Source organism: Chenopodium quinoa, unplaced genomic scaffold (assembly GCF_001683475.1).
Source record: "Chenopodium quinoa cultivar QQ74 unplaced genomic scaffold, ASM168347v1, whole genome shotgun sequence".
Lineage (NCBI taxonomy): Eukaryota > Viridiplantae > Streptophyta > Magnoliopsida > Caryophyllales > Amaranthaceae > Chenopodium > Chenopodium quinoa.
Window position 1 is genome coordinate 6,735,330 of NW_018743920.1, and position 26,232 is coordinate 6,761,561.

Below are 26,232 nucleotides of genomic sequence, written 5' to 3' on the forward strand. Positions count from 1 at the left end.
TGATGCCAAACGAATCCATTTTTTTTGGGTTAAATGTTTAATAATATATAAAATTAAATTGTTAATAGAATTATTCTAACAAATCAAATGAGAATTATTCCATCGTTATTTCATTTAAAAATGAGTACTCCGTAACCACATAAATAAGGTTGCATAGTTGTATGGAGCATGACCCATTATTTGTTTTGGGGGCCTAAAATTATAGAAGCATTTGTTGTTGCAAAAGGTCGCCTACAACAACTATTAGCAATAGAGGAAGTATTATTGGAGGTTTGAATAAGTACATCAGCAACAAATGGTTTTAGGTTGCTCGGACTCACAACCCTGGGTGGCGTCGGTATATTCACATTGACAAATTTATCACAAATTATTCCTCCATCCTTAATTGTTTGCCATTATTATGTATACTTTAAAGACGGATTAAAAAGGAAAATGGAGGAAAAATTATAAGTCACTCCAACAGACAGAGAGAGTATAATGCGGAGTACAAATATACAATCGATTATAGATTGGAGATTTAAAACGACATATCCATAAAGGAGATTGACAATGGTCCGGCCCAATGGGCCAAAAAAAGTACGGTCGATTTTAGATAAACTCTATGTCTCATTATATTTGTGGAATATACAAAAATATCTTGTAAGTTTGTCGCACAACCTTTGATAAGTGCGCAAAATTGAGGGCAATCAGAAACAAAGGCGTTGTAAACATGATTATTCCAGTTCGTTGCTTCACTTGCGGCAAGGTAAGGGTTTAGGGTTTAATCTGGTGACCAATTAATTGATTAATTTTTCAACTAATTTTGTCGTTTCAATGTTTTTCAGGTCATCGGAAATAAATGGGACACTTACCTTGACCTTCTTCAAGCTGATTACACTGAAGGGTAATCTTTAACTAATTCTTCTTCTGCATTATGCCTAATTTTATTGCTAAAAATCCCACTTTACCATTAGTTTAGGGATTGAATTTCAACTTTTTGGATGAAATTATGTGCATATTTTAATGGGTTTCTTGTGATTTGGTTTTTGAATTGTTCTTTATTAAGATTAGAGAGTGCAAATTTGGTTTCTTTTTCTTGTTTTCTTGCTTTTTGGAAAATGTGGGAGTATTCGAATGACAGTTGGAATTTCCATTCCTGCTGTTTTTCAATTATTTGGTTCTCGGGTTCGAATTGGGTTTGGGTGGTGCTGTTAGATTTTTCTTGTTTTGGAATCAAATTAGTTTGGTATAAGATTCAGATTATAGAAGAACTTCTGCATGCATTTGATCATCTGATATCTCCATTTTCACATGGCTGTGTGTGCTTGGATTCGATTGAATATAATTTCAACTTTGATATGTCTTTTTTCATTTCTTTTGCTCTCATGTTACCATATTGAGCAGCAACAATAGATATGAAGAGGTCATAGCTGTCAGAGAATGAAGTGGGGGGGTGGTGATTATCATCGGGTTGGGATTATATGGGTGTTTATGCATATACTCATTTCATTCTTTGGAAAAAAAATTGTCAAAATTTTTTGGGTTGGCTTATTGCTTGTATGTGTATGTGTTGTCATGGAAAGACCGAGGCTTAAAAATGTGGTGTGATATGCTATGTAGCTTGTATGAGAGCTCTGTTTTCTTTCAAGAAGACCTGCATGGCTGCATCATTAAAGACCCTAAGGATGTTGTTCTTTGCTGACATGAATACATTATGCTTTTTCACAGGGATGCCCTTGATGCATTAGGATTAGTTCGCTATTGTTGCAGGAGAATGCTGATGACCCACGTCGACTTGATTGAGAAGCTCTTGAACTACAACAGTAAGTTCTCTCTTTTCCTATCATGCCTTGCTCATACTCCTGCACTCAATACTTTCATACCTATATCAGCATATCATGTGCTTGTTAGGCTTTGTTTTCAACTGTTCACACAGATATAAAGCTACAAATGTATCTATGTAGAGTTTTGCTTTTCAATTCAAGTGGTCTTGCTTACTCAGTCTATCCTTCCTCAAATCACTACCACCTAATATATTATGAGTGCCTATATTGGGAGAATGAAGATGATGTAAATTGATCTTAATGTCTAACAGAAAAATGGTTGTTTCAGCTTTTTAAGCTATAAATGGTAGATCTTTTCTTATTGTTACACTGTTGTAAGGTCGTCTTATCCTGATTCGTCCCCTGTTAGAGAGAGAGAGAGAGAGGTTTTTCATTTCCTCCAATTTGAGATCGAGTTCTCTGTTTTCTCTGTTTTTCTTATGGTTGCACAATGATGTGTTTTATTCTCTGTTTTCTATCATTTCAGATTAATCTTCACTTTATTTTTATTTTTTTTTGTTTATAGACATTATAGTATTAGTATTAGAATTTTGGTTTCAAGTATTCACATAATTGCTATCTGACCCGTATTATTTCTTGCAGCTCTAGACAAGTCTGATACTAGCTGATGAGCTTTTGGGAGCAGTGGTGGAACCGTATAACATGACCATCTTTTGCTGAATAGTATTAGGGACTAATTTTGGTGGATTCAAGATTTGAAGATTGCCATAGTTTAGGACGCAAGTATGAATCTTCTATTGTTTACATGAAGTTATTATATACTTCGTATGAATTTGAGACTGCATTAGTAAACATACAGCTCGGTTTCAAGTTTTCAGAGGCTTTTTGTTGGAGACTTTGGCAAATTCTGTAAATTTTTGTGGACAAATGAATAATGTTGTATGGTATATACTTCTTTCTTTTAACTTACCTGAAGCAATTAGCATCAGATCAGCCTTTGAAAATTTTACTGAGAGTGAAGTTGTTCAGCCATCTTAGGGGCTTGACCTCAGGGGAGATTGGGTTGGGTGCTATCGAAGCAATAGGAAATTGGCTATAATCCTAAAATGGACGTCCAATGTCACCAATTAGTTTTGCTATTATTACTGTTAAACTATTGTTAATTTTAATAATCTGTTGCAGATTAATGTTTTTGATATGTGAACGGATATATATAATCAATAACAATACATATAAAAACGATGGAAAAACATGAGAGAATCCAGATTTATTGTCATGATGATAAACAAAAAATGCCAATTAAGTGTTAAACTTGTAATTAAGTTTACGATTTTAAAATAAAAAGTAAGCCCTACATATACACATATTGACTTTATAATTGAGTATTTTTGTTGACTTAATTATAAGTTTGCCACTAGATCTGCTTTTTTCGTTTATCACAAAGATATACTAGGGCTTTCTTGAAAAAAAAAACAAAGATATGTAAATATCAAACAATACAAACATTGACAACGGAGTACTTAAGTTTTATTCAGAATTAAACAGGTTCATATAAAAATAAACTAACGAAGAATAAGCTGAAACAAAACATGCATAGAATCATAGAGGCGTTTAGCATGGATCATATTGCCAAGCACTAAAGATGGAATAGTGAGGTTGTTACTAGACTCTACAAGAAACACTTTTACACATTCAAACACTGATCTTCCCGCTGTTTTCGAGTAATTCCACGCTTGCAGGTTCTTGTGACTCTCCATGGATATCATAGCATCCACCGCATGATTTGCAGCATCAAACAATAGGGATGAACAATGAGTTAGTGCATTTTTAAGGCTAGGATCTGATACATTCTGAGATAAAAGGTCAGCATTGACATGAGCATAATTGGCTTCAGAATACATGCAGTACAAAAGGGAATGTATAAGCTCTGAAAAATCATTGGAATCTCTACTTGTGTCTGCACTTAAGCAGTCAAAACACTCGTATGGCTCCAATGTTTTGCTACAAATCGTTTGAATTTGTTCTGTTTCGTTGGTGGAAGGCGAAGCTACTGCTGGTTTTATGAAGCTGAGGTGATTCAGAAGGGTGATTAAGAGGAAGGCTAATAGAAGGGTGAAATGACTCAAATGAGAGAGGGAAAACTGAGCCATTATTTGTCCTAGTTTTGTGATGGGTGTGAAAATAATGTGAATAATGATGGTTAATTAATCTCTTAATTATTATTATTATTATATATTAAATCCTGTCATAACTTATATGGTAATTTTGATGTCGAAAAAGGAAGGAAATCATGATTTGATTTATTACCAAATGATGTCATGGAGAAGGATAATCACAAGTAGTATTTGTAATAATTTGACTTTTTAACTACATTTGACAATTCATAACTTTGATCATTTACATCTACAATTATTTATAAGTAAAAGCTAAATAAGAATGACTACTTAAAAATACTTTATTAAAACTAATCTGAAAATCATATCTTATACAAGGGTAAGGGATGACATTAGCAGGTGACTTAAGACATGATTATGAAGAGTGCAATGTTATGAGTTGAGTTATGAATTTGAAGGTTTCAGACACCACATGAACCATCTTCCGGAGTACTGCTATGGGAAGGATCTCACTGTCCAACTTTAGCAAGTCCTATAATGTTCATTATCCGCTATAATACATGATTTTGAACCATTTTTGGAGATTTTTGGATCCGATGTCAAAAATTCAAGTAATAACGGAGAATGCTCCCAAACCATAAAATGTTGTTTGAATCCATATACAACTATCAGTCAGTACAGGTAAGATGAAGGGTTGTGATGGCCTCGATTCAATGACATAAGTCATGTTCGTAATCGGCTAAATAGAAAAAAAAAAAAAAAAAAAGTATATGGTTCCAACTGTCCAAGTGACCACCTGATGTAACATAGGATCTACGAGAAGAAAACCTCGACTACAATCTTTTTCGAGTCTAAAAAAGTCTGGAATTCTTCAAATTTAAAGTCTATAACATACTCCATACAATTTTGGACCATTTTCGATGAATTCCAGGACTCGGTATGTAAAACTTAACTAATGATTGAGAGTGCATCCCAAATCGTAAAAAGTTAATTTTAAGCTCAGAGTAAATGACTTGTGTTTACACAGAAATGCCGCTCAAGTTTGTTTATTAGTCTGATTTCTTTTTGTTTTGATTGTGATCTTGCTTTATATATTGCTAGACTGCTAGTAGAGCACTAGAGCCCATTAGTTGATTACTCAAAAAAGGAAATACAAGGTGCAGAAAATTTGCTTATCTCATGTATTCAACTTACAAATAGTTTCAAATACGTCCAACATTTATAAAACAAATTGTTCGACATTAAATGCCATAACCTATAACCTATACACAATGGCAAATCCGCCACTTGCACTTCAAAATCCACAGGATTCGAAAATTTCAACAAGCCAGCACTATAAACTTACTACGAGGTAACCTAAGGACCAACCCGGACTACCCAAAGTGAGAAAATTTCGACTCAGCTAACAAAGAATAATTAAAGGCATATCCACAACTCCTACAGCTACTTGGTGCATACACAAACCGCAGAGATCCAAATGCAAGACGCCTGAAACTTCACCTCGATAACCCAGCTACTAGAAAATTTGATAATGCCGCAACACTCTAACAGCAAGTTTACAAAAATTTCTAGCACCTAATGTCACATATTACTTGTATGAATTGACCATTTTTAGTACGAACCCATTGGCGGCATGCCAAAAGCAGGCATTGGAGGCATGCCCATGGTGCCCATAGGAGGTGGAGGCCCATATCCGCCACCCATTGCACCTCCTCCCATTCCTGGCATTGGTGGTGCTGGTAGAGCAAGAGGGAGTAACTGTGCATACATGTTCTGCACAAGATTTCAAGGGGATGACAAAGAGAAACATAAATGATAAGGAATTGGAACAAACAAAAGAGAAAAAAAATGAAGCAGACAAACCGATAATACATTAAAACACCGATAATACATTAAAACATCAAGGGCAACTTCAAGAATCTTACCTGCTGTGCAACCATGTCTTTCTCTTCTTCTTCTTTTGCTTTAACCTCTTTTTGAGCTTCAAGTTTAGCTTTAATCAACTCGTCCACTTTGCCCGTGTACTCTCGAATAAACTGTGGAAGAGAAATAGGAACAGACACAAGACTCAAGGAGTGAAATCAAAGTCGATGTAAAACACTAAAGTAGACACAAAACAGGAGTCTTTAGTGACCTGTAAGAGATATGGGAAGGCAAAGTCGATCATATTGTTTAGCCAAGCAAGCTCCAATGCAACATCGGCTCTTATCAAATCGTAACAAACAAAAAGACATGATGCAAAACATTCCTTCTTTCCCTACAAAGAAAAAAGAAACATAAACACGTCAAAAGAGCAATTACACTTTAACAAAAAGTCGATTTAGATTTCTTCCCAGGAAAGCTCATCATTGAAAAAGCAGCAAAAGATCAATACCTGCTCAATAAAGTACACAAGCAACTCCTCAGCAAGCTCACGATCCCCTGACTGAGAAGCAGTTTCCATCGCATCCTTGTAAAGATTGTCTTTCTTTGACAATGCGATGGATTGCTTCCATCTGCCGGCCTTCTTGTATATATAAGCTGCAATACGCCTCATTTCTAGCAACTCGTGTTTCTCCACCTGTTTACATTGACCAGACCGGTTGTTAAAGCATTATCTACAACATAAAGATATTATAAGAACCAAAGGAAAAGCCAATCATTCCACCTTCTGGGCAAGACCAATCTGATCAAAGTTATCGTGCAAGTCAATGGACTCACGAAGCCTGTCATAGTCTTCTTCCTCAAGATAGATTTCATTCAGCGCTTCATTCACAGCAGATACATTGTTGCTTTGGACAGCTACCATGTATGGTTTCACAAGAGGAAGTTGACCAGCCTGATATATATGGTAGTAAATGATATTAGATTAATATAACACAAATGGGAATTTTGATCAAAATACAGGACAAGAGCAAGAGGCACCTTTCTCATGATGTCCACAACACGTGTATGATCCACACGTAGTGCAAGAACATTAAGTACATCATTAATCAAATCGGGATGCTCTTGCAAGTAGAAGTGTACTGCCTTGTAGTAATGCTCCACATTTGCAACTTTAACAATAATGTCTTTAAACTGCATGTGATCCCATGCTTCTGGAGAATGATTCATCACAGTAGTGGCAGCATTGTCATACTCATCATATTGAATGTACAAATAAGTAAGCTCCTTCCAATGCTGTTGCTCATCACACGCCCTAATCAGCTTGGGTATGTTGAGACGGGTAGAGAACAATTTGATATGCTCCATGAGCTTTTCTGGGCGGTATCTCGCATAGAGAACTCCCAACTCGGTGAAAATACCCATGTGTGCACGTTCCAGTCCCAAACCACTTTCCATAAGGGAAATGAGCTCGTTAAAGCATCCCCTGTTTTGATAGTATTCACTGACCTCTTCCAGATCATCCACCTATAGAAGAGATTCACAATTTAGATGATAGTAAATGTAAAGGTCACAGAGAAAAATCTGGCAATGAAAAGATCATTGAACCAAGCACAACTAAATTACCTGTATGATGACATTAAGACCACATATCTGAGCCAGTCGGAATTCCTCAGCATCTACACAGGCAAAACAAACTTCCTTCCATGTCTTTGCACTGTTAGCCTTGCGAGCTGCGTCAACAGCACCTTGGAACTGTTTCAATTTCACAAGAGTAACAGCAAGCTTAGCCCAGTTGGAAATGAATGCATATATGATCTTTGCCGCTTCATATAAGGCTTCATCATATAGGCGATCGCCAACAAGTTGAAGATTAGCAACATTGGGCATTAGAATGAACTCTTCGATTTCACTGAGTCTATCAATCTTTGCGTAAGCGTATATAAGCTCACTGTCAACCTTGGGCTCCTTAACCTTCTCCCTAACCATCAGCAGATACTTCACCAAGTCATGGTAAACATCTGCATCCTCAGAGGCTTTGATAACTTCCAAGAAATGGGTTGAATCCTCAGCCCGGATAAATGACTCGATTGCATCACTGACTAGACCTTCCCTGAGTTGGGCCTTTGCAACCTGGCTCCACACAGCATCCTCTTCAACACGGAATGCAAACTCTACAGCTCGGTCAATGTTGCGAATATTGTCAAGCAACACATTCACAGCCTGGACATTTAAGATGAATTTTTTGAAAATCGCAAAAGCTTCCTCATACAACTGGGCTTCCACCGCCACTTCACCAACTGCAGGTCCATCAAAGTTGTCCAACCTATTGATGTAATCCATAACTCTAGAAGAATCTGCCTTAATAGCAGTTAAGATAAGCAGATTTTGCAAATTGAAGTTTCCACTAAATGCAGAGTTTTGAAGGACGATCTTTTCAAGAAGCTCAATCAGCTCATGGGGAAGATCAGCAGTCATGAAGGCCTTAACAGCAGCCGAAACCTGCTCGGGGCTCTTACTCTCTGGCAATGCAGTTGAAACAACTTGATCTATCAATTGCCTTCTGTACTCATTTTCAGGAGTTAGGACCTTCTCCCAGAGTTCACCGTCCATTCTTTCCACAACATATCTAAATACGACATTAAATTGCAAATTAATAAACAAACGCCAACAAAAAAGTAGTAACAAACATTCTGCTCCATAGAGATATGAATAATCATTCTTGCAAGGTCTCACGCTGGGACTTACCTAGCCTGCAATTTGAATAAGGAATTCTTAGCTGTGACACTAATAAGCTCATCGTCACATTGTCCCCGCCTATATGCAACAACAGCAAGAGTAGGATCCCTTTTCTCACAATATTTACCCACAACACGGGAATCGTAGTAAGGATTGGTTGTGAGAAAATGCTCTGGGTTGTTATTACTGTCAATGATGATTTTACCAAGAGCATTGTGAACATGCACATCAGTGCTCCCTTCACTGACAAGGTGCTCCAAGAACTGCGTGAGCAAGCGTAACCGATTTCTGTTTAAAAAGATAAAATTAGCAGACCTAACACAATTACTTTCAACGAAAACGATTAAGGAATAAGAAAAGGTATGCCCACCTCTTTTCACATTCCTCCACGAGAGGTTCAACAGGAAGAAGAGATCGCACAGAGAGAATGAGGCCTTTGATAAAATCTTCAGGACATTCATCATCTAGCAGCTGCCCTACAACTAGCGGAGCATTGGCAGGGTTGACCTATTGAGCAGAATTCAAAAGTAGTTATAGATCAAGCATGCTAAAAAAGATTGCAAATAGTTACAAGTAGGTGTCCATAAGTTTTGAGTCAAAAGAGTACCTTCTGAACATAGCCTTCAATATAGCGGAGCATGTTGTTCCGGTAGAGATAGTGGGTAAGATCCGGTACAAACCCAAACCGGTCACACACGTTTATCAAAGGTCTAGCATCAGGAAGCTTTGCTTCCATCAAGAAATTCTTCGTATTTTCAGGATCATAGAAATTCGATTCACGAGTTACCCGTTCCACTTCCTTAATTTGCCCGGTTTTAGCAGCAGCTTCAATGTACTTGAAATGGATTTCTGGATCCTCACTGTCATAACAAACGAGAACATTAGAAAATAACGTTTAATGAAATAGTACTAAATTGAATTGATCTAAGCTACACTTTACCTGGAGCTCAAGTATGAGCCCAAGAAGAAATATAGTCCTTCATAAGATTTAAACTGCTCAAAAAGCTTTATGCAGCCATCAATACCCAACTGCTCACAATATTCTTTGGCAACCTGCACAATGCACAACACGTCAGACCCTTTAAAAATCCAAGGATACAAACTAGAGAAATAAATAAACAGTACCTGCACAATTATCTGCAAATTGCCTCTGAGATTAACCATCAAAAGATCCTTCATGCATTCAAGGGCCCACTCCTTAGAAAGGGTTCCAAAGAACTCTACAAGTGCCTGAATCAAAAACATTACTTAGAGGCAATGTCACAACCATCAAGAAACAGTCACTCAAAAACAAGGCTACCAAACCTGTGGCTCAATAGCATGTGTGTTGACTATGACACGCTTCACATCCGGCAATTCTGTGTAATGCTGCATATTTGAGAAGACACTTAGTCCAAGAAAGTTTCAAAAGATACAAACAAATATTGCCCATAAATAAGAACAGTTATTACCTTCAGAGCCTGCAAATACAAGCCAGCCTTTTCACAGAGTTGTGCAATTCGAGGACGATCATAATGGCTAAACATGCCATTAGCTAAGATTGCATCCGCAACATTGGGAAATGTCACAAGATTAATTTCCAAAACCTGTGAAATTCAAATTGTTTAAGGGAAATGATAGATGCAAAAAAAAAAAAAAAAAAAATATATATATATATATATATATATATATAAATTACAAGAATAAACTTAAAGCACAAGGTCTCACTTTAGTTTGGAGATGACCATGTTCTGGTAAATTGGGTTTGAGCACATCCAACAAAAATGCTGTTGTCTCTCTAATCAAATTTCTCTGACAAAACAAAGAAAATCTTGTCATACTCTTGGCAGTTGGCACTATAAATTTTGACAATTAGATAACACAATCAAATTAGTTATATTGCACAGATAGAAAAGTCTATACACATTCTGAAACAAGTGTTAATCGTCAACTGATAATCAGAATAAACCACTAATGTATCCTATAATAAATACACATTCAGCACCTGAAGAAACAAGTCTGTGATTGTATTGTAATCAATAGGGCATCCTCCCTCCATTTGAGACATCATCAAAGCAAAATTAACAGCTCCCTGCAATAAATTTCAAATGTTAGATCACACATTGAACTTTCTTCATCACTCCGTACACAGCCAGCAATCAAACTCACAGTAGAAAATCACCTGTGGGTCAGTTCGCAAAATCGTTTGCAAGAGGAACAAATAATCAGGTGTGTACCCAACCTGCACCGATGAAACTGATATTCAGCATCCAAATAAAATAAACCAGTAATTTTTACAAGTACATAGTAAAAAAGCATACTTGGAGAACCACAAAAGATATAAGAGATTTGGTTCACAAAAAATACATTTTAAAGCACAAAAACAAAAACCACTAAGCTTATAAATAGTAGTAATACAGAGTAAATTCAAAGGGTCCACAACTTTAATATATCTATTCTATATATAGCAAGCAGGTAAAGTAACCAGCTTTGTAAATGGAATCTGTGACCTCAGTTCCAGGTAACAAACAGTCTAAATCTGGCAAAAGCCCTTACAAAAATGTGACAAGACAAGAGATAGCTGAACAGAGAATATTAAAGACCTGAAACAGATTTACTACAAGAATGTTGTTCAGAAACTCTCAAGTCTCAATCATTACTGCTCTTTCTCCAAAATTAATTGGTCAAGAATGCACCAACCTGCTTGGAATAAATCAAAATCTTATCAAATTCCCTCCTCTCAGCAAACGCTGCAACAACCTTTGGAGTCGCCCTAGCTTTAATGTATATTTTGAGAGCAAGGTCAGTATCGACTGTCTGCATACAAAGAAAAGAACGCAAAATCAGAAAGACATATGAAGCTGCCTCAGAGACAGCAAACAAGCATCTGATGACAAACTTGAAGACCTAACACAGTAGTATAAAAGTCTCAAACTAACCTTCACAAGATCTCCAAGCTCCTCACTGCATTCAAGCTTGTCCTCTGCCAACCAATTCTCCAACAGATTCTTTTTGTTCTGATTAACAACCAGTCTAGATAATTCCAGTGATTCAAAGGCATTGAGTTTTCCTCTAGTTAGCAATGTTCCAAAGTACTGCAATAACGGAGGTGTTTGCCCAGATTGAACAGGAACACTCTGCAAAAAGCAATTATAGCAAGAAGATGAGGAATCACGAAATGTCAAGCAATCAAGCCAAATTCATAAAAATAAGGCCTCTCAGGAATTTAATATTGACATGCACCTATGAAAAATTCAAATGCGAGAAACCACAAATGATTGACTGCATTATACCTCCACCCCACCCAACATATAATATTTTCTACCTAAATGGAAAAAAAAAATAAAAAAATATGTAAATGGTGAAGGAAAGGAAATGACTACAAGTAGAAATATATATATTGAATACCTGGAACTTGGCAACAGTATCAGGAGTACGCAAAATTCCTTGTGGAGATTCAGCAGCAAGCTCAGCTGCCTCCTTGTACTTTGTTTGGGCAAATAATTCCTGGAATCGTTGGACAACCTAAACAAAGAAGGGAAAAAATAGGTTAGATTATTTCAAAATAGGTAAAAAAAAAAAAAAAAAAAAGGGAGCATAACTTTCAACTTCAGTAGATTTCTCTATGCTTTAAAAATGAATTTTGAAGTTTTTACATAAACAAAAACAGAAAAACGCAATGTAATATTATTAATATAGACTTCAGAAACTTATAGATTTATAGTCATTTCTTGACAGTCCACTAGAAGAAGAAAAAAAGTTCAAGGTCACTGTTCAAAGCGGGGAAATTAAGCCTCAACTATCCAATTCCCACAACAAACGAGCAAAAGACTTGCTAAATGTTTAATAAAAATAATAACAAATAATAAAGCACATCCTATTCTCCCATCTCACCCCATAAGCCAAAGTTGCAGCAACTAATTCCTTCTTGATATTAATATAGTAAATGCAATTAAGTATGCGGCATTTTTTTTTTTTTTTGAAACAAAGTATGCTGCATTTCGTTACATAATTTTCAACAGAAGAACCTCAAAACAAGTTAAAAGGAAAGGTTATTCTACATGTATGCAGTATTGAGAAACACACTAATAAAAATGTTTCCAAAGCTAAAACGATTGAAATAAATACAAATTGGTGATCAGAGTTGATCAATTGTATCTAAGCAAATAAATTATAATAAATAAATAAAGAAAGAACATTTGTTGTTGCGAAAAAATTAAAAATTAACACTAACCAGGTTTTCTGCACCAGGAAGGTTTCCTCGTTTTGCGAGGTTAACTGCAAGCTCCAAATTGTTAAGCTGCCAAACACCAGGAAAACGTCAACATACATATTCGTGTATTGGCTAATTACACAGATAAAGCATTTAGTTTCAAATTCTAACCTGGCCACTAACAAATGTCACAATTGAAGTTTCGTTTACAGTGGCTAACAACACCTGTCCTCGTCTGTTGATAGCATAAAATCCACCAACTGATGAAGCTTCAGATGTCAAAAATATTGGATCGGGACTAATTCTATTTCTGTAAACTGCACTAGCTGTTTCCAAATCATATACAAACAGAAGCCCAAGCTTTGTGATAACATATATCAAGCCATACTTCTGGGATATCTGCAATTTACAAACACAATTGTTTAATAAATTTACTTAATGACTTACAAAATTGCAGCAAAATTATGAGAAACGCTTAAATTACCTGCATTGCAACAGGAAAATCGTCCGCAAAATCAGGTGGGAAGAAGAGATCAGCTTGTTTCTTACTAAATCCAGGTTTCCCTGAGAAATTTGGTGGAATATGTATCAGTAAGAATAAAATGAATATTCCAAATCTACAAGTAGTACATGAATTGCTCTTCAAAGACTGGCAATTATAAGAGCTACTACATGCGAGTAATGCGACAAATCAGACAATCGAGAAATAGGATTCTGCCAGCAACGGAAAGAAGGATTTCTGGCTAATGCCCAAACAACAATGCAAAACTCAATCACCTATCTAGTTTCTGTTATAATAAAAAAAGGCTACAGTACATAAAGCATGCCGGCCATAAAATGGAGAAAATATATATATATATATGGAATTGCTAGAATGAGAAATGAAGAAAACCACTAATCCCTTGACACATCATCTTGGTTTAAAATTCAAATTCCCTCCTCTTTTTATTCTTAACTTTCTCATATTTTGACAGTGACATGTGTTAGGATATTATTAGCTTTCTCATTTCTCATTCTAGCAAATCCCTATATATATATATATATCCAGTAAAATTCAAGATCAAAAAATCATAATTGTCAGCATGAAAATGTTTGTGATAAAATGAAAGAAACTGCAAAATATCATACCAGCCTGAGCACCAAGTTCAATGACATGCAACTTTGAAGTAACTTGTCCAGCATTGGAGGTCTTGCTGGCAAAGGCAATAAGAGTCGAAGGATTTTCATTTCCAGGAACCTACACAAAAATATAATCACCAGTGATTATTAAGTAGGGAGAAAACATCATTATAAGTAAAAAAAAAAATACAAATAAGGGTAGGAGCATTTTTGGGATATGAACCTTAAATTGAGCAAATGAAGCCGCATGAGCTTCAAGAGCTTGACTACGTTGTTGATCCACTGAAAACAGCTGCATGTTTCCCTTAACCAATTGTGGTCTCTGCAATGTGATAAGACAAATCCTGACTTATATCATCAGGCGAAGAGGAGTGATAGTCCCATATTTTTCTTTTAACATACATGTAAAGCATTGAATGACATACTCTGATATTACTTCGTATTATATAAGAAAAGGTATATCCCAATGACTGAACTCTTTCTTGGTGGAGATTATCAATATCATATGACTAGTTTTAACAACAGCTCAGTCTTTTCAAAATGATCTTTAAAATGGATATGCCTGGAATGATAATTGGATTATATAACCTCAATGAGAAAAATTTGGCAAAATTGCAAAATTATTTCACTCTGGCTTTAGTAAAATCTAATACAAATTTCCTGCTTAAAATTTATAAACAGCAGCTCATACATATTCAAAGAATAACGGTAGTGAGGTAAAATGTGAAATTATCAATGCTCCACCAACCCCTAAAGTGACCATTCCATAACCACCAGTAGCCGAGACTATATAAACTAGGTAAAGTCAAACCTCAGGAGCGCCAGGAGCAATTCCGATCAAAACCAACCATTTCTCTGAAGGATCACAACGGTAGTTGATTATTTGATTGTTTGCCAGATTTGCAGTCCGCTCAAACATTTTCACAGGCTCGGTATCACCTAAACACAGTAAGCATAGTTTCTTAAAAATAGCATTCAGGGGAGGACGATCAAACGAAGAAAATATTATTTTGGGCAAAGAGACTTGCCTTCAATTGACCAGTGGTATACAGATGTCTGTGTTACAAGGCCCAACATTTTAGGGGTAATCCATTTCCAGAAGACAACCTACAGGGGGCAAAAAAAAAGGACAATAGACTAATGTAAATTTCCAGATCAGGAAAGCAAGCAAACAACAACATGACCAAATTCTGCTCAATGAAAGTCCAATATGCAGCATACCATCTCAGGCATTTGGTGGGACTTAATCTTTGCTTTTGCTTCAATATTGAAAATCTGAAGGTGATCCTGAGTAGTCCCCGGAAGTTGAGCTTCATATCAAAGATCACAAATCAGACAACATCCAAACCCCTGCCCTACTCCCCCCAATGCGCCAATAAACAGTACTTAAACTTAGCACCAGTAGCTAATGCAATCATACTCTGTACCAAGGAAATAACAAAATTCTAGAGCAGATGACTAAAACTTGGGTTGATGTAAAATCATAAATCATCTTTGAGCACAGGTAAAAAATTGCAACCTGAAATTTAATCCTAACACTCTAACAGTACAGTGCGAAGCCAAACACGAAATGTATCATCAATAGCAGATTAGCAGCAACAGCTACCACCAAAAATGAAATTTTAATAAGCAAATATGACAGAATAACAGCACCAAATTCGCTGAAACTGGTCACTAGCATCTAACCATGCAAGTAATCTTTCATATCTAAGAAAAAAGAGGGCATGAGAAATGTAATCCTACCTTTAAGAGCAAGAATTCTCGAGTTAGGGTTCATCAAAGCAGAATCAGCCGTGATGGGACGCCTCAAAGGTTGATTAGGCATGTTCATGTCAATAATAACAACGCTGTTCTGAGGCGAGGTCTCTCTCACACAAATGTACTTGTCTGATTCCATCGTTACATGAGTGAAAGTAATGAACTGTGAACCGATTCCTACACTTGGAAGCTGCAAATCCCAGTAAATAGCATAAAAACTCAGCTTCACTCCAAACTTATAAAATCCAACAAAATTTCTTAATTTTACAAAATTAAGAATCAAAAGTATCAACTTAAGTTCATATGAATTGCATCAACTCATTTCGGTTTAACCTCAAACAACGGTAGAATTCGTCCTAATTTCACTGAATTTACAGATCATAATTCAGTATCACTTAAACTAAACTACTTCCAATTCGCAAATTCCAATAAATTCCACCAACTCAACTTAACTACTAATCAAAATCAATAACCAAGCATAATTAGCAACCCTAAAAATCGCATATTTCCAGTGAATAAACCAAACTCAACTTCACTCAATTATATCGACTCAATTATACAAAATTTCCAATCAAATCTATAACAAAGCACGTCAATCAAAGTCCAAATCAACTAAAAAGCTCAATCACAACAAAGATCTGAGCAGATCCGATAAAACAACCAAACATACAAACAACACCAAAATCACTAGGGTTTTCAACTGAAATAACTCAAACAACAAAAAAAACACCAAAAAAACTCAAAATGAAAGCTGAATTTGAAAATGATGAAGGAATAGAGTTTACCGTAAGAACTTCCTTCATGACAATAGGAGCATTAGCGGCGGCAGCCATGGCTGAAGATTAAGTAGATCTCAGAGTGAATCGAAAATTAGAGATTTGATTTGATTGTTGTGAGTTGCGAAAAATGGAAGTGCGAACCCTCCCTTGTGAAAGCGAGGGTTCTTGGATGATGAGAAACCAGAGGAGAGAGAAAGATCTGTGTGTGTTTAGAGAGAGAAAGTGAAGAAGAGTGGTGAAAGAAACGAGAAGAAAACGAAGAGATCTGTTGGATAAAAATACGAGTGTACTAGTCTCAATTTTGTGACTGCCTAAAATGTGAGCGAGTACTCGTATCTCTTCTTGTTTCTTGTGTTATGGGTGGTGCACTGATGTAACAAAATCAAATTGTTGTCACTGTACTCACTAAATAAATGTAGAAAAATTGATAAATTAAGGTGAAGAGAGAATAAATGGCTTGTTTATTATTCATCAATAGGTAGAGTATTTATACAAAATCTAACATCATATCTTTAACATAAATATAGATAAATATATTATTCTCTTAATAAGATTAATACGAAAAATATATCACACATATATTTTCCGATATTGATGATATCATATCTCTAACAAAAATATATAGTATGTAGCATCAATTTTAGTTATGATATGAAATGTTAATTTAGAAATTTATAACATGATTATATATGTTGATTGAGATTACTCGGGATTAATGTTTGTGCTCTGATATTTAACTACTCTATTAAAATTGTATGAATATCGAAGTTGTTGCGTATGTTTTATACCATGCTTGACTATACTCTAAAATGGTAGTAAATCTAATGTGTCTCGTTTGGATATTACCGAATATGTGTAATTGGAGCATTCACCACATCTATTGAAAAGCGAACAGAGCAGCAGATTAGATAGCAATAGCAAGCATGGGTCATTTGGTTAGTGATAATAGGGATATTATTCGATCTTGTAATAACTTTAGTTTAGGATTCTTTTTTTAGATGTATTAGGAGAGGGTTTTTTTTAATATATTTTTTTTCCCTTTTCTTGTCTTTTCATTTAAAAATAAAAAATCATTTTTACTTCTTTATTTGCAATCTCTGTCGTTTGAATACCTTTTTTACTTATTTACTTACAATCTTCATCATTGGAAACAATGTTTTCTAGTTTTACTCTATATTACTTTGAAGTTTTATGTAATGCAGTTCTTGTTAGACAAGGAAGTGTTTGATATCTATGTCTTTACAAAATTTAAATAGTGTTGTTTGGGTCCAATTTAGTCCAATTGGGCCTGGTCACTGAATGATCCAATTAAAAGCCCAAGGTTAAGGTTCAACTCTCCAAATGTGCTAAAGTCAAAAATCAACATCCTCAAAGCCATGTCAAGGTCAGTCAACGGCCCAATCAGCTTGGCCCAGCCCAACTGACTTCCGGGCCCAATCCGCCTCCTTCATTAGCCAAGGTATAAAAGCCAACAATTTGGTCAATTCTTGGTAAGACAAAAAAAAGCCTCAAGCAACTAAACTCTTGCACAACTTTCTCTCTCTAATATACTGACTTAAGCATCGGAGGGGCCTTCCTCGGCGTCCCCCCCGAGGCTAGTTTACGTGTATTTGTTGTGCAGGAAACCCTCGGCTCCTGCGTCGTTCGGACCGAGACCAAGTTCCCTCAAGATAAAAGGATCTTCCGAGATTCGATTGTTTTCATCCGAAACAATTTGGCGCCGTCTGTGGGGAACGCTACTAAATTTCGCGTCAGTCATCAAACACTCCGGCAGTCGCCATGACTAAGAGTGGAAAGAGTTCCAAGAAGGCTAAGAAGGGAGGAGGCCGGATTACGGTGAGGGAACGCCAGCCGGTTTATCCCTCCCCGGAGCAAGCCTCTTCCGAATCGGAGGCCCCCATTTCTCCGGAAAGGGAAGCCTCAAGAGGTCCTAGCCTCCAGGAGGAGAACACCTCGCACCACACTCGGCAGCCGGGGCCATCCCCGAGACCGAGTGGCTCAGGTGCGAGGAACTCCCCGCCGCGCCATAGCGTGCAATCCAGGTCACATCCGCGGGAGACTCCTCCCTCCGGACCCTCCACCGAGGAAGTGGCCAGAGCAGTGGCCATCTGCATGGAGTTCCTTAAAGCTCAAGGGGCTCCAATCCAGATGCCTGATGATCACCAGCCGAGAAACCTGAAAAGGAGGATCGGTCAGGATGATGGTGGACAAGTTCCACCACATAGAGAGCTCGGCCAGAGGTGGCGAGGGGACACCCGAAACTCCAGTAAGGAGAGGAGGAGGAACCCTCAACCCTCTGACCACTCTGAAGCTCAGAATTCCATGGGGCCCTCCAAGGACCCGGAATTCGCCCGCCAAAGCGTTCACGAACGCTTGGGTTCGAGGGAGGTGAGTGTGCATAGCCGCCTCACCTTCCCAGAGGATACCGGACCCCACCCAACCTTGTCTCAGCCGGGGACGAAAACCACTTCCACCTCTGAGAGAGGAGGGAGCGAGGTCCCTGAGGCCGGGTACAAGGGGAAGGCGGTCATGGTTCCATCGAACTCGCCCTTCCAGAAGTGGATTGTGGAAGAGCATGTGCCAACGGTCAAAATCCCGGCACATATTACTTACGATGGTACCTCAGATCCTAAGGATCACATTGCCTCTTACGAGGGGCACATGTATCTGAACCCGAGGTCTGAGGCTACCTGGTGTAAATACTTTCCTACGACCCTCAAAGGTGTTGCCCAATCCTGGATCACCAAAGGGCTCAAGGAAGGCTCCATAACCGGTTGGAACGACCTCTCCAACAAGTTCAAGAGCAAATTCTCTACGGCCAACCGCCGAGAGAAGACCACTGCAGAGCTAATGAGTCTGCAGCAGGCGGAGGACGAGAGCCTCCGCGACTATCTGACTCGCTTCAGCAACGAGTCATCCGGAATCACAAGCCTGGATCAAGGCCTGGCCGTGTTCGCGCTACGGAACGGCCTCCAAGCTGGAAAGTTCCTGGACTTCATGGTCATGCATCCCCCGCAGACCCTGGAGGAAGCCTTGGAAGCATCGGATAGGTTCATCCGAGCCGAGGAGTGGAACAGATCCAGGTCTCAGTCTCGTCCGAGAATTGAGAAGCCGAAAGGGCAGCAGCCCGAAGTCTCGGCGCAGAGGAAAGGGAAGGCAAAGGCCTCAGAACCGTCCTCTGCTGCCGAGCCGAAGAAGGAAAGACACTTTCCCTACACGGGAAGGTACGATTCATACACTCCACTCTCCCTTCCCCGTGCTAAGATTTTCAGCACGACGAAGGACGAGGGGAGATTCAAAAAACCTCGTCCGTTGCCTCCCTGGCATCAGACGAGGGGAAAGGACCAGTGGTGCGAGTTCCATGACTCACCCGGACATCGCACCGAGGACTGCGTCCAGCTGAAGGACCAGATTGAGGATCTGGTCCGCAAGGGGTACCTGAGCCAATACCTCGCGGACAGGCGCGAGGAGAAAAAAGCTGAAAAAGATTCTCGGCAGGACCTCAACTTCGCTCGGAAGAAGGATAAGGGACCTCAGGGCAAGGAGTCCCTCGACATCCTGGTTATTTCCGGGGGAATCTCGCGAGGCACAGCCAAACGCCAACTGAGGGGTCTAACCCATCAGATTCATCAGGCTGAGCTTCGGCAGTCCCAGTCACCGGCGCCGAACATCCTGTTCACAGCCGAAGACTGTGAGGGGGTGGTATACCCCACGATGACCCACTAGTAATCATTCTGGGCATCGCCAACCGCAACGTCTGGCGGACCCTCGTCGACGGCGGTAGCGGGGCGAACATCCTCTTCCGAGGAGCGTTCGACCAGCTGAGGATGGGAGCCGAGCACCTGGCCCCCGCACCCTACCCGGTGTCTGGATTCAACGGCTCTTCCTCGTATCCTGACGGGAAGATTACACTTCCTGTCACCATCGGCGAAGGCCGAGCAGCTAGGAATATCATGGCCGAATTTTTGGTCGTAGATGCTCCATCTGCATACAACGTGATCATGGGGAGACCCCTCATTCACGGCATTCAAGGAGTCGTCTCCACGTATCATCAAATCATGATATACGTTTCAGACGAGGGACGCTCCGAGAAAATAAAGGGCAGTCAAAAAGAAGCCCGCCGATGCAATCACCTCAAGCCATCCACGTCTCGCCGAGGCGACCGTGGCGATGGGGAGGAAAAGCACCGGGACCGAAACGCCAAAAAGCCGAGAGGCTCAGACGTTTCGGCTAATGAAGCCCCAGACAACGAGAAATCTGATGGGGGCCAAAAGGCTGACTCCGCCTCAGAGCCGAACGACTCTGATGGCCAGCCGCGGTCAGGAAAGTCTGCTAATATTGATAGCAGGCCGGAATTCGAGGAATCCAACTCTAAGAGCATGGAAACGGATGACCTGACCGAGTCAATAGAACTGACCGTAGGAGATCCGAACAGATGTGTTAGCATCGGGTCGTCACTGGAGCCAAACACCCGTGCGGCACTCGTCCAACTCCTACGGGCCAGTGGAGACGTGTTCGCCTTCTCAGCCGCAGAAATGCCCGGGATTGATCCGGACTTCGTCTCCCATAGGCTTAATGTCGACCCCTCCAGTCGACCCATTAAGCAGAAAAAGCGGAACTACTCCGCCGAAAAGAACCAGAACATCGCAGCTGAGATCGATAAGCTCCTAGATGCTGGGTTCATTGAACCCTGTCAGTATCCGGAGTGGCTGGCCAATGTTGTAATGGTTCAGAAGGCAAATGGTAACTGGAGGATGTGCGTTGACTTCACGGACCTGAATAGGGCATGTCCCAAGGACTCCTATCCGCTGCCGAGGATCGACCAACTGGTCGACTCGACAAGCGGGCATGCTCTGCTCAGTTTCATGGACGCATTCTCGGGATACCATCAGATCTTCATGCACCCCGAGGACCGAGCTAAAACAGCGTTCATAACAAGTTCCGGGTTGTACAATTACAGAATGATGCCCTTCGGATTGAAAAATGCGGGGGCAACATATCAGAGGTTGGTTGATCAGGTTTTCGCCGAGCAAAAAGGCCGAAACATGGAGGTTTATGTTGACGACTCAATCGTCAAAAGCATAAAAGAAAAAGATCATGTCACGGACCTAGCCGAAACCTTCGCCACCCTCAGAAAATACAAAATGAAGCTGAATCCGAAGAAATGTGTCTTCGGCGTGAAGTCAGGCAAGTTCCTCGGCTTCATGGTCAGCAAGAGGGGGATTGATGCAAACCCCGCCAAAGTACAAGCTGCTTTAGACCTCCCCGAGCCGAAGACAAAAAGGGATATTCAGCGTCTAGCCGGGAGAATGGCTGCCTTGTCCAGGTTCATCTCACGAGCCTCAGACAAAGGGCTCCCTTTCTTCAAGGCGCTGAAGCTCCAAAATTCAAAAGGCATTGAATGGGGAGACGAACAAAAGTCAGCCTTTCAGCAGCTCCGTGAACACCTGGCTCAACTCCCAACACTGGCAAGGCCAGTCGTAGGAGACATCCTATACTTATACGTGGCGGTCAGTCCAGCCACGGTAAGCGCGGTGCTGCTAAGGGAAGAAGAAAAAGTTCAACAGCCGATCTATTTCGTCAGCCACACCCTGACGGATGCCGAGACGCGCTACCCATTGTTAGAAAAAGTGGCTTATGCAGTGGTGGTGGCTGCTCGGAAGTTGCGACCCTATTTTGATTCTCATCAAATAGCGGTTCTAACTGATCAGCCGTTAGAGAAAGTCCTCGGCAAGGTTGAAAAATCCGGTAGACTAGCAAAGTGGGCTTTCGAGCTCACCGAGTTCAGTATCGGTTATCAGCCGAGAACAGCCATCAAGGCGCAAGCCTTGGCAGACTTCTTGGCCGAGTGCTCCTATCAGGAGACTCTGGATGCAAGGAGGAAAATCTGGACCGTCTTCACGGATGGGTCCTCCACCGTGAACGGTTCGGGGGCAGGGGTCGTCATCACCTCTCCCGAAGGCAAAACCTTCGAGTATGCACTAAAATTTTCATTCAAAGCCTCTAACAACGAGGCCGAATATGAAGCAGCCATTGCTGGCTTAGACCTGTGCATATCGTTGGAAGCCGAGCATGTCTACCTCAAGACAGATTCTCAGCTGGTCGCCAATCAGATCCGGGGGGAGTATGAGGCTAAAGAGCCTTCAATGGCAGCTTACCTCACAAGGATCAAATCGACAATTGCGAAGCTGAGATCTTTCGAAGTAGAGCTGATCCCAAGGGGTCAAAATGCTCAAGCGGACGCACTCTCCAAACTTGCAAGCTCAACTCTGACTGAGTTAAGCCGTTCTGTCTATGTGGAGGTGCGCCGAGAAAAGAGTGTAGCCGAAGCAATATCAATCTGCTGCGCTGCACTCGAGCCGAGCTGGATGGATGACATCCTGGCTTATAAACTCAGGGACGAGCTCCCCGAGGATAGGAATTCGGCCTCCAAGATAAAGCGGATCAGTTCACGATTCCTCGTCTTCGGCGGCCAACTCCTCAGAAAATCCTTCTCCGCTCCATTGTTGAAATGCGTGGGTCCAACGGATGCCGACTATATTCTCCGAGAGATTCACCTCGGCATCTGCGGAAACCACATAGGAGGGAGAACCTTAGCCCACAAAGCTCTCAGGGCAGGGTATTTTTGGCCTACAATGATCTCGGATGCAAAGAACATGGTCAGAAAATGCGAGAAATGCCAAAAATTTGCACCGGTAATCCATCGGCCATGCCTAGATCTCCAGCCAATTCTTAATCCTCTTCCATTTGCACAATGGGGGTTGGATATTCTGGGACCCTTTCCCGAGGCCCCATACAAAAGAAAGTGGCTGATAGTCGGAATCGACTATTTCAGCAAATGGATTGAAGCGGAAGCTGCTTCAAGCATATCTGAGCAAACTGTCAGACAGTTCATCTGGCAGAACATAATAACTCGGTTCGGCATCCCAAAAGTTTTTGTGTTCGACCACGGCAGACAGTTTGACAACCTGCCCTTGCGCCGATACACTGATCAATTCGGGATAAAATTGGCTTACTCCGCGGTTTGCCACCCTCAGAGTAATGGCCAAGCCGAAGCCGCAAATAAACAGATCCTTAACGCTCTCAGAAAAAGAGTAGAGGATCAAAAGTCCAAGTGGGTAGAGGAACTTCCGGGAGCCCTCTGGTCACTCCGGACAACCGAGAAGGAGGCAACGGGGCATTCACCTTTTCAGCTGGTGTATGGATCCGAAGCAGTGCTTCCAGTGGAAGTGGGCTCAGAAAGCCTACGAGTGAATCTCTTCTCAGCCGAGGAAAATGAGCAGCTCATGAAAGAGTCCCTCGACTTCCTTGACGAGATTAGAGATCTAGCCCGAGAAAGGATGGCTGCACACAAGCTCAGAATGAGCAAGTCCTACAACCGAAGAGTCTATCAACGACCTCTCAGAGTTGGGGATTTAGTTTTGAGGAATGCTGCAGCTGTTCAAAAAAGTCGCATTCATGGCAAACTCTCAGCATCTTGGGAGGGACCTTATGAAATTTATCAAGAGCTTCAGCCCGGTACCTTCAGACTCAAACAAATGGATGGCACCGAGCTGAAAAACCATTGGAATGCCGATGTGCTCAAAAAATACTATGTGTAAATCCTTCGGATAGTACAATCTATGTAAGTACACTGATTTTGTTTACAAAAAGGCCATCGAGCCAGTATTCATTCAGATTGCGTGTATTCTTTAAGTCTTTATGCTTTCTACGGTTTTTCAAAAATTCAAGGTTTCATTCGGCGCTGTCCGGGGTATTGCATAATGATGCCTTGTACCTCGGCAAGCCGTAAAACCTGCCAAAAAAAGATACAAGCCCGAAGTATTGCATAGTGATGCCTTGTACTTCGGAGAATCTGTTCCTTTGGGCAAAAAGGCCATAGACTTATCCGAAACATAGCCTAAAAAATAGGAACTGATAAAGCCCCGAAGTATTGCATAGTGATGCCTTGTACTTCGGATGAATCAGTTCCGGGTGGTAGTTGCAACTCTGAAGTATTGCATGATGATGCCTCGTACTTCAGATAAACTGCTGCCCCGGCATGGTGTTTCGGATAGTTGTTCCCTTGGATGAATTGAAGAAAGTGTCACAAGAGTACCATCTCTAGAGTGAAAACTCTCAGGTGGGAAATCAGTACTTTAAAAACAGATGTAGAAAATAAAGCAAAGTGTTCAAAGATCCTCGGCTTAGCCGAGAAAAATTATCAGCCATTCCAGAATTCAGAAGACCTCATCTTCAGATTTCTGGGGGGGCAGAGGGAAATAGAGAAATGGCACAACTGATCTAATACCCTTCAGCTCAGCCGAAGTTTGATACTTATGTCAGTTTTTTCACAAGTTGAAAACATCCGAGTACAAACGACAAAAAGAAGTCTCAGCAGAAATGATTCTCGCTAGCCGAAGTTCTGCACTTAGCAAATATTTGAAAGATCATTCAAAGAAAGCAGTAAAGTGCGAAGACTGGTAAAGCGAAGAAAAAAAAAATACACAAGAAAGCTGAGAAAGTGAACTTCTTTGAAATAAAAATGTTGAATTACAAAAATAGTCGGCAGCCGCCCACAAGCGGAAAGTAACAGCTGCCGAAATACGTACAGGCAAAATAAAAATATAATAAGCTGTTGTACGATAAGGCAAGCTGAAGCAAAAAAAAAAACAAAAGGCAAAAACTCAGAAAGCGGCAAGTCTAAAGTTAAGCACATGATGAACCGCAAGATTCTGAAGACGACTGCCCGAGTTCCTATGCTTCAGCCGGAGGATCAGACTGATCAGCGTTGAGTCCCCTGGTGGCCTCAGCCCCAGCAGCAGAAGAGGCGGGCTTTGCACTTTGCCGAGCCTCCCTTTCCCTCTGCTCAGCTTCCAACTCCAGTCTTTCAGCTTCCTCTTCGGCTTCCTCAGCCTTAAGAATTTCAGCTTCAGCTGGAGTTGCATACTTCATGTGAGGGTCTTCGGGATTCTGGACCCACTCAGCACATTTAGACCAGTCCAGCTTCGGCTCAGCATGAAGGCAGAGTCTTCGGCATACTCGGAATCCGTTTCTGAAACCCATCTCATATTCCTCTTGGGTGTAAACACGGACTTTGAGTAAAGCCTCAGCATCAGCCAGCTTCTTCTGGGTCTCCTCCAAGTCCTCCTTGGATTTCTTCAGCTGTTCAGCGACTTTGGAGGAGGACCCCTTCAGCTCATTCAGCTCTTGCTGAATTTGGAAAGCCTTTGTCTGAGCTTGGGCCACTTCAACTTTCTGGATCAGCAGTTGATCCTCAGCCTCTTGGAATTTAGCTCTTTGAGCTTCAGCAGCAGCAGCAGCCTCTGAGAGTTGGACGTCTTTGGCCAAGAGCAACTCTTCAGCAGCCATTCGGCTGGCTTCAAGAGCCTCTAGACGCTGCTGCACTTCAGCTTGTGCAGCAGTTCCTTCTTGAATTCGGCTCTCAATAGCAGCCTTGAATTTGGAGACGTCCACTCCCATATGCTCCTGGAGGAATTTTTCCCCTTCCATCAGTGGGGGAAAAACCTCCATCTCCATAGCATCGCAGAAGGTTTTCAGAGCTTCGGCAGCTTTTTTACCGTACTCCTCAACCTCCTGCTGCTTCTCTTCAGCTGCTGCTTGCTTCAGCTTAGCAAGCTTAACTTCCTCTTCAGCCACCTTCCTTTCGTGCACAGCAGCGTCTACCCTATCTTGTAGGGTATCAATCAGCTCTACAGTGAGAGTCTGATTGTGCACGAACTGAAAACAGGAAGACAGAAAAAATAAGTAATAAGAAAAAAATAGAGCTGAATTTCGGAGGAAATGAAGGAAAATTACCTGCATCATCAGCAGTTGGTTAGACCTGGCTGGGTCAGGAACTGATCTACTGGATTCGCCCATCCCAGCAGTGGCCTTCAGCGACCAGATCCTTGCCCTGTCTACTT

General features: G+C 40.6%; 2 protein-coding genes across 2 annotated transcripts; one reads left to right on the forward strand and one right to left on the reverse strand.

Annotated features, from left to right (window-relative positions):
- The first annotated feature begins 599 nt into the window (after positions 1-599).
- Positions 600-2,732, forward strand: LOC110688233 (DNA-directed RNA polymerases I, II, and III subunit RPABC5). The gene is made up of 4 exons (XM_021864953.1): positions 600-745; positions 825-883; positions 1,708-1,802; positions 2,406-2,732. The coding sequence occupies exons 1-4, from the start codon at positions 710-712 to the stop codon at positions 2,429-2,431; spliced, it is 216 nt and encodes a 71-aa protein (XP_021720645.1). The 5' UTR covers positions 600-709; the 3' UTR covers positions 2,432-2,732.
- Positions 2,733-5,024: 2,292 nt separating this feature from the next.
- LOC110688234 (clathrin heavy chain 1) lies at positions 5,025-16,644 on the reverse strand. The gene is made up of 30 exons (XM_021864954.1): positions 16,334-16,644; positions 15,534-15,738; positions 15,012-15,100; positions 14,819-14,897; positions 14,602-14,729; positions 14,014-14,112; positions 13,800-13,908; positions 13,156-13,235; positions 12,843-13,070; positions 12,693-12,758; positions 11,867-11,983; positions 11,398-11,595; positions 11,159-11,275; positions 10,641-10,700; positions 10,464-10,550; positions 10,187-10,270; positions 9,931-10,065; positions 9,785-9,847; positions 9,605-9,709; positions 9,420-9,532; positions 9,087-9,339; positions 8,850-8,986; positions 8,489-8,767; positions 7,367-8,369; positions 6,782-7,267; positions 6,525-6,695; positions 6,252-6,437; positions 6,012-6,134; positions 5,803-5,913; positions 5,025-5,650 (listed from the first exon to the last, which is right to left on the reverse strand). The coding sequence occupies exons 1-30, from the start codon at positions 16,379-16,381 to the stop codon at positions 5,489-5,491; spliced, it is 5,121 nt and encodes a 1,706-aa protein (XP_021720646.1). The 5' UTR covers positions 16,382-16,644; the 3' UTR covers positions 5,025-5,488.
- Between the last annotated feature and the right edge of the window lie 9,588 nt (positions 16,645-26,232).

Excerpts from the sequence above, each read along its gene's own strand:
- LOC110688233 (XM_021864953.1), top strand. The coding sequence starts at position 710 with ATGATTATTCCAGTTCGTTGCTTCACTTGCGGCAAG. Across the intron at positions 746-824 it reads GTTGCTTCACTTGCGGCAAG|GTCATCGGAAATAAATGGGA; the intron begins GTAAGGGTTTAG and ends AATGTTTTTCAG. Across the intron at positions 1,803-2,405 it reads GAAGCTCTTGAACTACAACA|CTCTAGACAAGTCTGATACT; the intron begins GTAAGTTCTCTC and ends TATTTCTTGCAG.
- LOC110688234 (XM_021864954.1), bottom strand. The coding sequence starts at position 16,381 with ATGGCTGCCGCCGCTAATGCTCCTATTGTCATGAAGGAAGTTCTTACG. Across the intron at positions 10,551-10,640 it reads TTTTGCGAACTGACCCACAG|GGAGCTGTTAATTTTGCTTT; the intron begins GTGATTTTCTAC and ends AATTTATTGCAG. Across the intron at positions 8,987-9,086 it reads TTGAAGGCTATGTTCAGAAG|GTCAACCCTGCCAATGCTCC; the intron begins GTACTCTTTTGA and ends TCTGCTCAATAG.